General features: G+C 41.3%; 1 protein-coding gene across 4 annotated transcripts in view; it reads left to right on the forward strand.

Annotated features, from left to right (window-relative positions):
- The window catches only part of SH3KBP1 (SH3 domain containing kinase binding protein 1), a 153,461-nt gene that overhangs the window by 56,584 nt on the left and 82,810 nt on the right, over nt 1-14,067 (forward strand). For all 4 annotated transcript variants that reach the window (XM_082220594.1, XM_082220596.1, XM_082220593.1 and 1 more), the window contains exon 3: nt 13,153-13,276. In XM_082220594.1, the coding sequence (XP_082076720.1) occupies nt 13,153-13,276 (124 nt within the window). The remainder of the gene's footprint in view (nt 1-13,152; nt 13,277-14,067) is intronic.

A 14,067-nucleotide genomic window follows, 5' to 3' on the forward strand; every position in this document is an offset into this window, starting at 1 on the left:
AGTCTGGGCAGCCCTTCACTTCGTGGCTGCCTCAGTCGCTAGCAGAATCCGTCAGTGGGTGTTTCTTAAATCTTTTCCAACATAAAAGTTGTTTGACACCCAGTCTCCTCCTACTCTCTCTGCGCGGAAGTCTTCTGCGCAGGGTGGGCGTGGGTAGCGGAGGACCCGTGCTCTCCCCGCTGGTGTCTGGTGAAGAGTCCTGGAGCCCTCTCGCCGATTCCCCCATCAGCCCCTCTATATCCCTGGTGTTGCACTGATTTGCTTCCCCATCTGTGGAGCTGCCTCTCTCCCTGCTGGGCCCTTCTCCAGCATCATTTGAGAGCCTTCCCTCCGCCTCTAGCTCCGATGTAAGTTCCCTGACAGTTCCTTTTCATTTTTCCTTGTTTTAAAGTTTTCCCCATTGTTTTTCCACATTGTGTCCTTAACCTCACCCTGCCTGTTTATAGCTCTGGTTGAAGCTTTGCTGATGGGAGATGTCATTGTTTTCTACCTTCAATTTATTGCTCTTGATAGGGAGGGAGCTGAGTTCATGGCCTTACACCTACCGCTTGTTAACTGAGGACTTATATCTTGAATATATGGGCAAAGATGTATGGCATCGTGTGCTCTAGGAGAGAGCAGGGAGTGGGAAGTCAGTAAGTGAAGAAATGGGAAATCTCTGAGAGGGAAAAGAGGCAGGCATGGAAGTGAGGATGAAACCAAGGCTGCGCTTTGATCATTAGCTCCTCTGTGGCTTATGAGATACAGATGTAGAACTTGCTTGGGATATGTGCCTGGCTTAGTATAACAGCATTGTTTTAAAGCTGCATCTGCCAACTACATTTGACCCGTTCAGGCATTCTAAATCCTTCTTGAGCTGGAGAAGAAGGTTGAGTACACTAGCTCCAAGCATAGCTGTCAACCGTCCCTTATTTGGTGGGAAACTCCCTTATCCCAGCGCCGTGTCCCACTGCTGTCCCTTATTGATGATGTCCCTTAAATTTCCTGGGTTTCAAAGGAAGCAGCTCATCTCCCTCCCTCCCTGCCGGCCAGGGAGGAGGGAGGCTCCAACTGTGTTGCTTGGCTGCGTTGCTCACCCAATAAAGAGTCTAAGAACGACTGGGGGGTGGAGCTTGCATGCCTTGTGCCGATGAAATCAGCCACGTTGCCTGGGGACTCGCTTTTGCTCAGCGCTTCCCAGCGGAGAGGTGACGGTGGTTTTCCTTGCTGCATCCCCTTTGCCCGGTTGCTGCACTGTGGGAACCACCACTTGAGGCTTCGCTTGGCTGCTGGCTGGGCTTTCTGCCTTTGGCTCAGAGGGGCTCAGAAGTTGAACATACCTGTGCCCGGAAAATCCCTTATTTTGGCTGCTGATCCCTTATTTTCGAGGCTGCTGGTCCCTTATTTTCAAATCTGTAAGTTGACAGCTATGGCTCCAAGCCCCTTGCCATCCTTGTTGCCTTCTACAAGGTGGAGGGATAACTTACGAAATAGAGAGCCAGTTAGACTCTTGTGGATGCCATATGCAGTATTGAACCCTGATCTTCCATAGTCAGAGCAGGTGCCTCACTGCAGCTATTTGCTCTCCAAGGGCAGAAGGGTAATGGTGACAGAGCTTGTACACTTGGTCTTTTTCTCCCTCATTGCTTGAGGGATTTCAGGGTGCCTGAATACGGCTTTCCCCAAGACATTATTTCAAAAGCCTATTACTTAAATTTTTTAAAAGGAATTAGATTCAAGTGTTTCAAGCTACTGTACAGTCTTTCGTTTGGAAATATGTTTTCCTCTAATCTGTCTTGATGCTTGCAGTTACATGGTCTGGAGGGGAAACTTCTGTTAAAAGCTACCCTGGATAGAAGAGGATGCTTGGTAGCTTGTTTAAAACATTTATACCTTGCCTTTCCATAAAATGTCCAAGAAAGCTAACAACATTTTATCAGCTGAGCCGAATCTGTAGAGGTCATCATTGGTTTTTATACCATTAAGCATTCTACAATATGCCTAGCTAAATTTTAAGATGAAACCCTAGTACAGTGGTGCCCCGCAAGACGAATGCCTCGCAAGACGAAAAACCCGCTAGACGAAAGGGTTTTCCGTTTTTCGATGTGCTTCGCAAGACGAATTTCCCTATGGGCTTGCTTCGCAAGACGAAAACGTCTTGCGAGTCTTGCGATTTTTTTCGCTCCCCCCCTTTTCTAAGCCGCTAAGCCTTTACTAGCCGCTAAACCGCTAATAGCGCTAATCCGCTAAGCCGCTAATAGGGTTGCTTCGCAAGACGAAAAAACCGCTAGACGAAGAGACTCGCGGAACGGATTATTTTCATCTTGCGAGGCACCACTGTACAATTCTTCGTTTTGTTATCAGTGTTCAAAATAAGACAGAACCAAGGACAGAGTAGTTTCCTAATAGGGCTAAAATTGAATAGTCAGGTAAAAATGAACTTAATGCATCATTAACCTTGCAGTAGGTTGCATTTTTGATTCCACATACACCTGTAGTGTTGTCATTGCTTTTTTCCAGTAGTTTTCCATAATTTAAGATGAATAAATGTACTTCATTTCCAAAAGTAAGGCAATATGTATTTTGGAGCAAGTTCATGCATGTGAACATTAAAATTACCAACATGGCTCTTATTTGAGGGTCTTTGTTCTTTTCTTTTTTGTATAATTTTTTTATTTGATTTTAAAAAGTATAAACATACAACAACAAAAACAGTTCCGAATCCAAATATCAAGATTGCTCTGAATCTCCTGACTCCCCCCCCCCCATCCCTTCCATGGGTCCTATCAATACTTATCCAATTTTTTATCCATACTTTCCATTACTTTACAAGTGTGGTTTAAATCCTGCTAATGTTTACAGTGGTCTCGTGAATAAATTATGAACTTTTCCCATTCCTTGTCAAAGTTCTTGTCTTCTTGATTTCTGAGCTTCCTAGTTAATTTTGCCATTTTGGCATAGTCCATCAACTTGGTTTGCCATTCTTCTCTGGTCGGGGTAGGGGGGCCTTTGTTCTTGAAGTAACAGGAAATCATTACCCGTGACAGTCAGGTTTCCAAATGTCATTCACATGATTTATTTATTTATTTATTACATTTATCTCCTGCCCTTCCTCCCAGGAGCTCCAGGGGGTGGACACAGTTCCCCCACCTTTTACCTTCACAACAGCCTTGCGAGGCAGGTGAGACTGAGTATCAGTGGCTGGTTCAAGAGCTTTAGGGCCTGTGTGTGGATTTAAACCTGGGTCTACACCCCACTGACTCCCATGTAATAAAATCATAATGTAATACCATTTTCTTTAGGTGGACTCTAAGACTTGCAAGATTTCAATTTGCTTTAGTTCAGAAGTGTAGGTTCATTTAAAATTATTTAAAATTATTACTGTTTTGTATGTTCAGCAATTTTTAGAGCTGTATGTTCTACTGAAATCACTTGTTCTGCCGTAGCTATAAATTTGCTATTGGTAGATTTTATAATGGTTTTATAGTGATTATGTGCCCCCTTGGAAATGCTTTATGTTTTGAAAGGCAGCATAGAAATCTTCAAAATAAATTTATCAAATATATTTAGGCTGTGATACAACTATTCAAAAGCCATTTAGAGTGGCATTAAAGACAGACTATGAGGCAGCATTTCCATGCCCTATAGCTCTGCTTTGATGTTATTTCTTTTTATGCAGAAAATCTTATCTAATGGTGGAGCTAAAGCAGAGAAGAAACAAGTCGTTCCATGCTGGATTCTTTCATTAAAAACAACAACACAGAACTGAACATTACTGTGTTTATTCCATTTTCTGAATGTGTCTCTCTGTGTGTATATATATATATATGTTGGGGTGTGTGTGTGTGTGTGTGTGTGTGTGTGTGTGTGTACATCCACCCACACCCACACACCCACCCCTACTTAGAGAAGGCAAAGCTTCAAAGGAATAATTTCAAAATGCATAAAATCTATTCATATCTTGTGGCTGCAATCTGGAGGGCTGTCAGTAAATGAAAAATATACCACATGTGCAGATGCATGCACAGATGTACAAGTTCTTCACAAGCTACTTACGAATAAGATGTGCTTAATTAGACTTGATTTTAAAGACTTCACTCATATTCCTCTTCCACTGAATGTATAATGACTAAGTAAATAATGGAGTTTCCAAGTGAATCAAGAATATGCCTCTTAAAGGGACTGATAGCCCAGAGAGAATGATTGGCATGGGAGTGTTGCTGTCGTCTTGAAGGCACATGCGATAGCTCCCTTGCTGACGTTACACAGGTCTTTGGCTGGTTAGGAGCACACCCAGCAATCCTATGTATACCACTTTACATCCAATGGAAGAAAGGTACATAAAATATATAGATCAAATGTTTTGGTCTATAAAAGAGGCCGGCAGCAGTACAATTGTTGGCAAAGGCTAGATAGAATCATAGCAAAGCTGAATTAAGTGAAAAACAACTGCTGTTCTGGCAAATTTCTAGCTTGGGATATGGATTCTGAGCAGTCGAGAAAACTTGTTCAGTATGTCTGTTTGAGAAAATGTCAAGAGGCGTACAAGCAGAGTTAACATAAACGTTTCTGACATTAGTCTGTCAAGCTGTAGTGCTTACTTCTATTGTCTGATTTTAAAGTCAAACAGCACATATGGCTCACGTAGGGCATGATTTGAATAATAATGTTGCAATCAGTGCTGATCAGATAAAAAACAGGATTCAGGAGCATTTACAGGAATGGTTGTTTCTTTAGTAGCGGAGACCATGTAAACATATACACTGTAGGTCTAAAAATAGATTTTTGTACGTACTTCCTTTGAAAAAAACAAATCTGAAAAGAGGCTTTAAACCCCCCCCCCCAGGAGCTGACTCTGATCTTACTGCATTTTGCATATAATAGGATTTCACAGTTTTTTATGTACTTATGTAGGTACAGTGGATTCCCTCCCCCCCCCCCCCGGCCTTGCAGCTTTAACCAAATAATGAATGTTTGTATGGTTAGCTCAATATCTAAAACAGTAAACTGTTGGAACTATCTGATTGTTGTTGTTGTTTGAAACAACCTTTAAAAGCTTTATGCTCTGAAAGTAGAATAATCTGTCTAAATGCTGTTTTAGGAGTTGGGGATTGTGTTGTCACTGAGGGAATTTTTAATAACTGTGTTTGGGTTGGGGGAAAGGAGAAGAAAATGCAGTATAAAAGAAGGAAACCTGAAATGCTGCAGCGTGGGTTTTTGCTTTTGATTATAATTGTGCATTGGAACTCATGAATTTGAACGCCTTGATTGAAAAACCTTGTGGTTAGAGATTACATGAAATTGCAGTGCAGAGGTGGCCTGGGCCTGCCCTCTCTTACCAAGTTGCATATTTCATTGTAGGTATGCTACCTAATGTATTACAGATTGCCCATATGCTTGCAAATGATCTCTAGTATCAATCATTGTTTCCTTCTCATCTTGGTTTTAATCTGCTTCAGGCATGGTACATCATAACATTGGCTAGAATTCAAAGAGCCGCTCAATTACTCCTATAGAGAGAGGGGATGCTTTTGAGGACCTTTGAACAAGAGCTTCACATGCTGCGTAGCATGATACTTCTAAAACTATGGGAATTTAACAAAAACTTTGAGTAAAATAGCATGTAATCCGCTACTCAAAGTCTCCCCCCCCCCACAGACACACACATGGTTTATAAAAAAAAGTAGTTTAATTTTGGCCACAATCTTTAATTTGTTATGTAGCCCACTGGTAGCATAGGCTCATACTCTATGCACGCACACACACCCAGTATATGGGGATGGGACTGAGCTCCCCAATCTTGAAGGCCACCGCCAGTCCTCCCCACCCTGGCAACAGGCCCCACCAGGCCTCTGTGATATCACACAAACACAATGAGCCCTGCAATGCCAGGTGGAACTCCGCACTTCTGACTGGTAGTGCTAATTTAAGATTAGTATTTATCTGTGTTTAATGTAATTTCCAGCATTCCCCCCCCCACAGAAATTGCTTTATTGTAATTAGTATAGCCTTCTTTCCCATAAGATGTCACTAAAAGCAACAATAGGATAAAGTAACAGTAAACTGCAAAGTAAAATGTGCTGGTTTGTCAATTCTGTGAATCAGCTAAGATGGAAAGTACTGTATTAGGAGGTTTCCCCTATGTAAATAGTTCATAGATATGCTCTCTCAGCAGAAATATAAACAAAAAACCCAGTAGCAGTAGAAAGGAGAACTAACATAGCAACAACAGTGGCAGGCCTAGCACAGTACCATTGCCATCCACCAATCACAGGCCTTGTCCACACCTGCCCCGTGCTTTGTAGGCACGAACCCAAGATTCATTTGCCCCATCTCTTTCCCCAGCGAAACCCGCTGTTTACCTCTGAATCAGAACAAACACCAGTCTGTAGAAATCTCTGTGGATGTTTGTTATGATTCAGCAATAATCAGTAGGATGAGCGGAAGTGTGGATGAGCCCATAGTCTCATTCCCAAAGACTATATTAGCTGTCTACAGAGAGCACCAATCAACATGCGGTGGCTGCAGGTGTCACATAACGTATTCCATGCGCTGCCACTCCAATCACAACAATCAGGTCTACACCTAAAAAGTAGAAGGTAGGCGTAGAGAACCCATGGTCTCCCCAGGAGAAGGCTTCAAGCCCCACTGTGGGATAAAAGCTATGTGAAGGAGAACAACCTCGCAAACGGAAGCAAAGGGCGAGGCATTTGAAAAAGGCAGAATGGATGCTAGATCAGCAAACTCATACCCAATGAGCTGTGCCTGGCAGCACTGTGTGAAAGAGGAACGTTTGTAATAGGAAGCAGCAAGTGTGGCTTGGGTCTTATCTTATTACAGAGAATACTCTAACCACACAGTCACAGGAGCAGACAAATGAGAAGAGTGTGATAGAGCTGTTTATAGTCTTCCTGTATAGCGAGATTCCCTCCTTTCTCCCCCTGCCAACCACACGCACCATGGAGCTGCAGCTAAGTGGAACTGTACATGTACAAATGCCTAAGTGATCCCATAGCTACCTAGCGATGGACAATCAGGAGAAAAGATTGGGAGCACACACACACCTACTAGGCAGAGGGAGCACACCTGTAGGCTCGTTCTGATAGCTGTCTGCCTCGTTTGGACCTTTGGACAGCTTTATTTTTCTCTTTACTCAGCTGTCCATACGCCCCCCCCCCATGTTCAGTTGGTTGGCTGTAAGCAGCTCCTGGTAGGTGTATCAGTAGTCACCCTCCCCCATCCACCACTGAGTCATAGAATTGTAGAGTTAGAAAGCATCTCAGCTTCTGCATGCCAACTTCATATAATACCACGTGGGACTGTGAACTCTTGTGAACCTGTCTCCTTGGGTGCAGCAGACCCTGGGAACTGCACCCACATCTCTAGCAGCCCATCCTAAGCAACAGCACCACACTTAGCCCACACAGAGCACACTGAGCCACACTTTCCTGTTCCACATTTTATATTGGCTGTGTTAGGTGTAGTGCAGAACATAGGAAGCTCCTGTTGCTAGGAGTAGAAGGATCGGGGAGTTTTGCATTTGTGGGCTCTCGGGTACTAAGCTCTTTAACGTCACACAAGACAGTTTCTTCTCACCAGATGTGAGTTTTCCATCTGAGGTACACAGCGGGTTGGAAAATGCTATTTATGTGTGTGCGAGCCCTTCGAAGTTGGTGGGCTGCTTGCTTGCATCTAGATCAGAGCACAAAGAAATGAGAAGCTGCACTTGGGTAAACTTCCGCTGACTGCCTCTGCTGTAGAACTTCTAAATAATGTGCTATACTTCACCTGTGCCTCTTGTTAATATTTGAAATTAAACAGATCTGCTGTAAGAAATCAGCAAGTTGGATGTTTATACAATAGGCCTCTTTTCCAGGCATAAGCAGAGAAAAGCTAAAAGATAAGTAAACTTCAGGGCGGTGTCTTGGAAGAGGAGGGTGCTATTCGTTCAAATGCACTGCATAACATGTTTTGAAAACCAGTTTTGTATTTTCCTATGCAGCCTAGTACTCTGAAGAATATGCTTTTGAAATAGGAGAACTTGTAATTGTGGAAAACATTTTATCAAAATATTGCAAAAGTGTTTTTTCATTATTGCTGTACTCACCCTACCATTATCTAGACGCAGCTAGATCACCACCCACCTTTGATTGCTTTGATATCAGTTTTCATCAGTCAATTAAGTCTGATATTAAGATATACATATGACCATCATTGATTCTAGACCAGGGTTAGGCAACCTAAGGCCCGGGGGCCGGACGTGGCCCAATTGCCTTCTCAATCCGGCGCACGGATGGTCCGGGAATCAGCGTGTTTTTACAAGTAGAATGTGTCCTTTTATTTAAAATGCATCTCTGGGTTATTTGTGGGGCATAGGAATTTGTTCATCCCCCCCCCCCAAAAAAAAGATATAGTCCGGTCCACCACATGGTCTGAGGGACATTGGACCAGCCCACGGCTGAAAAAAGTTGCTGCCCCTGTCCTAGACTATCATTTCTGCATTTCTTAGGCCAGGCTTTGGGTAGCAGACTCTTCTGCATTTTGCACATTGGTACTATTCATTTGTTAGTTTCTGTTCTGTTTTTCCCCCCTGACAGCCGCAACAGTTGACATTTTCTGAATTGGAAAGTTAAGTGCTATGGCTGCAACATAGATGTCTAAAAATAATTTTCTGAATTCTGAAATAGTTTTCTAAAGAGCTGAAGTGGTTTGGCAAAACAGCTTCTAAATAGAGAACTGCAGGTACTTCTGTTTCTGAGTTTGGCATAGACCTAGGAGGGGAACAGAGTTTGATTGTATCTCAATAGATTTTTCAAGTGAAAACTTTTTTAAAAAATTCTCTGATAACAATAAGTGAAATCTGTTATGTTCTGAGCAACTGATTGTTCTGGAATATGGAGAAACTCGGGATAAAGGAATTGGGCATTCTTGTATTGTAAGAGCCTCATTTGTGCAGGCTTGTTAAGTGAGTTGGAACTGTAGAGCACTCAGATCACTTGCAGAGACAGTTTGTAAAAGCATCATTTCTGAAAAGATGCAGTTACGGAGGGTGAAGAAAAGTATACACCAGGGTAGGATTATTATAGAGAACTTTTAAAGGGGGAAATGAAACACACAGTAATGTTTAGAAACAATGGTTTCAAGGGGGAAATGGGAAGGAAGAAGGTATTTTAACAGGAAAGGACAGAAACCTTGTACTTTGTGGAGAAACACCACAGTGCCTGAAGCAGAAAAGTTCACATGAAAAACATTGTTTGCGTATGACATGGATGAAGAAGTTAGGAAGATCTTACAAAACATTTAGCACTAATGAGAGAGAGTATATCAGCTTGCTCCAATTCAAAATGTAACTTAGAAGTCTTGTCTGCTGATTCCATAAATTTCCCAACTCCGGTACAGATTATTTGTGTAGAAGGCCACATTCCTTCAAGGGTAGTGGATGGGGCCAGAGCCAAAGGTGAGCAGGGTTCATTCCCCTCCCTTTCTGCCACTTCCTTGTTGCAGGTACATTGCTCTTCTTGAGCTAATGGCTTGCAGAGGGTTTTTAAATTTTTTGCTAATGGTCCCATGCAGCCCTAGGGCTATAGGTTGTTCATACCTATTCTATACCTTTAAATCTGTGGTCCTAATGTGATTTATTGGGAATAGTGTCCAGGACTAAATTTACTTTTCATTGAAGTGCATTATAGGTGATTCAGTGGTGCTATGGAGCATGCTCAAAGAAAGTAACTCTGTCTGCCCCATTCAATCACCATCTTACTCAGTGCATTCAGAGCTCAATTCTTTGAGAAGTTTGAAGCCATTTTTTACCTAAGCTGCTGAACTGCCAGTATGTGAAAAGGAACAATTTCATTTTGGAATAACACTAGCATGTAGGCCTCTATCTTTACCTTTACTGGTGTCTGCTGTTCTCCAGAAACCTTGAGGTCCTATTAGATTCACATTAAAAACACAACACACCAGCTCTTTCATTTTTGCTTTTCTCCTTACCCTCCATTAGCTACTATGTCATTACAGTGTAGTAAAATGCAATGTAGGAGCTTCCAGAGCTTGCAGTAATTCTATAAATTATTCACATTAATTTAACTTGTGGATTTCTTCCAAAGGACTGCATATTTCCATTTGAGTTGCTGTTCTGCTACCCAAATGTTTATAGCTCCCACCTCCCTTGGTTAAGCAAGAATGATGATAAAATAACCAGAAATCTTCATTCACTCTGACAAAAGCAATGCAACACATCATTAAATGTCACATTATCCTCTAGTCAAGCTTGTTTATATCATGTTCTTCATGAGATTTCCTAGTGTTTCATGATGCTTTATTCTACATGAGTGAGATGCTGATAATGAAAGCTGAATGTATCCCAGATTTCTGTGGCTCTCTTACAATAGAACTATATTGTGTATGTTAAGCCTGGCTCCTGTGTTGAATGACTTCCCTTATGGGCTGGGGAAGAGTGTCTTTTGGGTTTCCTTGGTATTGGGCCTAGTGATGTCACCATGCCTAAATTTAGTTTGAAAGCATAAGAGACACAGTAGTTCTCCCGTAACATAGGAATCAGTTGTGTTGAATATGACTAGAATTGTCAATATTTCCCCCCTTGAATTGTTTTAACCAAAATCATTGAAAAAACTGACACATCTGAACAGATCTGTTGAAGTTCCCCATTATCTGGTTCAGAAAATGTTGAGCACTTGAGCACAGAGCTTCTAGGGAGCATTCAGAACATAGGAGCTCAGCCCTTCACCCCTTTCTAGTACGTAGCCAGGCTCTGATCTGGGTAGGTGATTACATGAGCTTCCATCTCTTCATGAGTAGATTTGTGTATGAGTAGCTGGGCACTATACCAGTGGCCCTAAAACTCATACCTGGCACACCTTCTCCTCAGTCCCTGCAGCAGATGAGGAGGCGCAAATGTTGTCCTCTCTTTAGAAGCTCATTCTGATTTATTAATAATATCTGTATCCTCTTTGGCTTTGATATTTGGTGGGAATTGGGATTTCTAAGTTGTTATTTACCTTATTACTTTGCACTGAACTAACCGTTATGGGTGTCAATCCCATAATATATAAGCCTCCACTTGTGTAAAAAGCCTATCACAGCATTGATAATTGTCTGCAAAGTTTCCTGGATTTTTACTTTGCAAAAATCATAGTGTGAATTTGCTGTAAGAAAAAAAACCTTTATGTATGTATGTATGTATGTATGTATGTATGTATGTATGTATGTGTGAAAGATATAAATACAAATTTTGAACTGGTGTTGGGAATAATAAATTAATAATTTACACAAGACTAACAGAACATTTAGACAAAGATCAGAAAAGAAAATAACACGTTGACAGTTTGGTTTAAGGTTTTATTACAGGTAACTCTGAATCCCTCCCCCTCCTCCCGTTATTTCCTTATTAATAGTTGTTGGGTTTGCTTTTTGTTTTTGTTTTCTCTCTGTAGCAGATTAATTTGATCATCAGGGTGCAGAGTTTCCAGTCTGAAGAAGAGGAAATATTTTGATAGAAGGGAAGTTGTGTCTTTAGACACAGTAGCTAAAAATAGGTATTCTGCTTTTGAATGGTGTGAATAAATTCTGAAAACAATCCATGATTGTTAGAAATGATTATTTAACAAAATTGCTAGAGTTCTCTTGTTTTCCCCACCCTGTAAGCTATCTACCACTTTTGGAAGAGGTTAGTTTACCATTTACCATTGTCAAGCAGTTTAGATAAATCTATAAAAGTAATCCATTACTCATTAAACTTCGAGATTACACTTCTGAAATTTCAAACCTGTACTATGTACATACCTAAAGCTTCTGAAATTTGGAGATTTCTGGTCAGTTTGTCAGAAGTTTGGAGATAGGGATAATTTAGGAACCTAGCTTTCACATTTAGACTACCCTGTACAGTTTTGAGGGTTTTCTCTAGCTGAAAATGTCTCCAGGAAAAACTTAAGTATTGTTGGAGAAAGGCCTCTGCCTTGTCCACAGAATTGCTATGTGCTCATAGGAAAATACCATTTTCCATTGACCAAGAGTCCATTGGCATGGATTTTAGAGCTCTGTTTATTGAGGTCTCTTATTTCTGCTTTCAGAGCTATAAGTGTTGCATCATAGGTCAAGGCTATAATAAAAATATTATAATCAGTTTTGTGATTTTGGAGGTTTCAGTGTCAAAAGCAAGTAAAGTTTTAGGAATAGCACTCTTAAGTAGAACATTAAACTTCATGTTCATTGCTCACAATCTATAATCTGGTCGGAATCTACCAACAGTGAAGTTTCAGATTCTTGACAGCATAGCACATCTCACTGCTTTCATTTATAGTGTATTGTGTAACCAACCAGAGATATACCAGGAAATTACCATGAGCAGGAAAAGTCTAATTTAGCTGCAGTCATAGCTTTGCGAGGTGGGACACAATTTGAGGGCACAAATAAGTCAATGAAGGGTGGCCTTGGGAACAGGGTAGAAATATTTTAAGAAAATATCCATAGTTTATTCATGTGCTCCTACACCTTCTGCCTGCCAACCAGGAACAGGTTTGGGGGTTTTTTTTTTGTTATAACACACAAATATAAATCTTTCCCCAGGTTGAATTGTTCCAGCTTTTATAAGACCATTTCTGGCGTACATATGTAGTAAATGTGCAGACAGACTTTGAACCTTGAAGTTGTTAAGTTTCATTGCAAAGGCAGCTTTCTGTTTGTTTTTGGTGCTTCTACAAGTTTTTTAAAACTGGGCTGTGTAAGTGTGATAATCAGTGGTCCATGCAGCCTTCCCTAATCTGCCCTCTTCCTGTTTTGTCTTGTATTACTTGCAGTTACTCATTCATTTAGATTCATTTAGATTTTACATAATTTTATTACTATTTGCATAAATGCTTTTCACCTTGCTTTATTGCATTTTAATGTTTCTTTTTATTATTTGTTGAATAATAGTTTTTTTCCTTTTTAAAAAGGAAATGCTTTTTAAAGAAAAATATATCAGCATTTTAAATTAAACTATTTCAGTTAAACTAATTTGGGTTGGAGTTTAACTTACATTGTTGTTAACTTGTGTTACTTTTAGTCTGTCATTGCTTTGTTTTGTAATGCTCTGGGGCCTAGGTTCAGAGTTCATACCTAAACATTCTAAATAGTTCTTCCCTCTTTCTTTCTTTGTTTCTGTTTCTTATACAGGAAATAAAAAAAGAAGCAAAGAAGGAAGGTCCTGTCATCAAAGTACCCGAAAAGTCTATACATGATGTTTCCAATGGAAGTCCTTTACTGTTGTCTGAGACAATTATTAGAGCCTCCAAAAAAGGTAATATATTTTAAATTAAAAGCTCCAGGATAAACTGTATTTGGAATGTTTCCAACCATAAAATTATACACTGGACAAATGTGTATACATTAAGGGTGGGAAAAGTTGTCAGATGGGCAAACAGGTTTATGAAAGCCAATTCAAACATTCAGTCACTGTGTCTTCCCATCTGAGGATACCGCTCTCTTATCAAGTACAGAATCACTTGTGTTTCTTTAACCAAAGTGCTTCATTATTGAGTGCAATTATTTTAACAAGGAGCAGCTAGTTATAGGTAGATTTATGGCAACATAGGGCTTGTCGATTTATGGCAACATAGGGCTTACTAGGGACGCGGGTGGCGCTGTGGGCTAAAGCCTCAGCGCCTAGGGCTTGCCGATCGAAAGGTCGGCGGTTCGAATCCCCGCGGCGGGGTGCGCTCCCGCTGCTCGGTCCCAGCGCCTGCCCACCTAGCAGTTCGAAAGCACCCCCGGGGGCAAGTAGATAAATAGGTACCGCTTACCAGCGGGAAGGTAAACGGCGTTCCATGTGCGGCTCTGGCTCGCCAGAGCAGCGTTGTCACGCTGGCCACGTGACCCGGAAGTGTCTTCGGACAGCGCTGGCCCCCGGCCAATAGATGTGAGATGGGCGCACAAACCCCAGAGTCTGTCAAGACTGGCCCGTTCGGGCAGGGGTACCTTTACCTTTACCTTTAGGGCTTGTCAACACCAGAGTTTAGTGTCCTTCTGAAGCTACTTGTGTCTTTCTTTTCATTTCATTTTGGTGGTATCTACACACCTTCCTTCTCCAAG

Source organism: Podarcis vaucheri, assembly GCF_965113315.1.
Source record: "Podarcis vaucheri genome assembly, chromosome: 4".
NCBI classification, from domain to species: Eukaryota; Metazoa; Chordata; class Lepidosauria; order Squamata; family Lacertidae; genus Podarcis; species Podarcis vaucheri.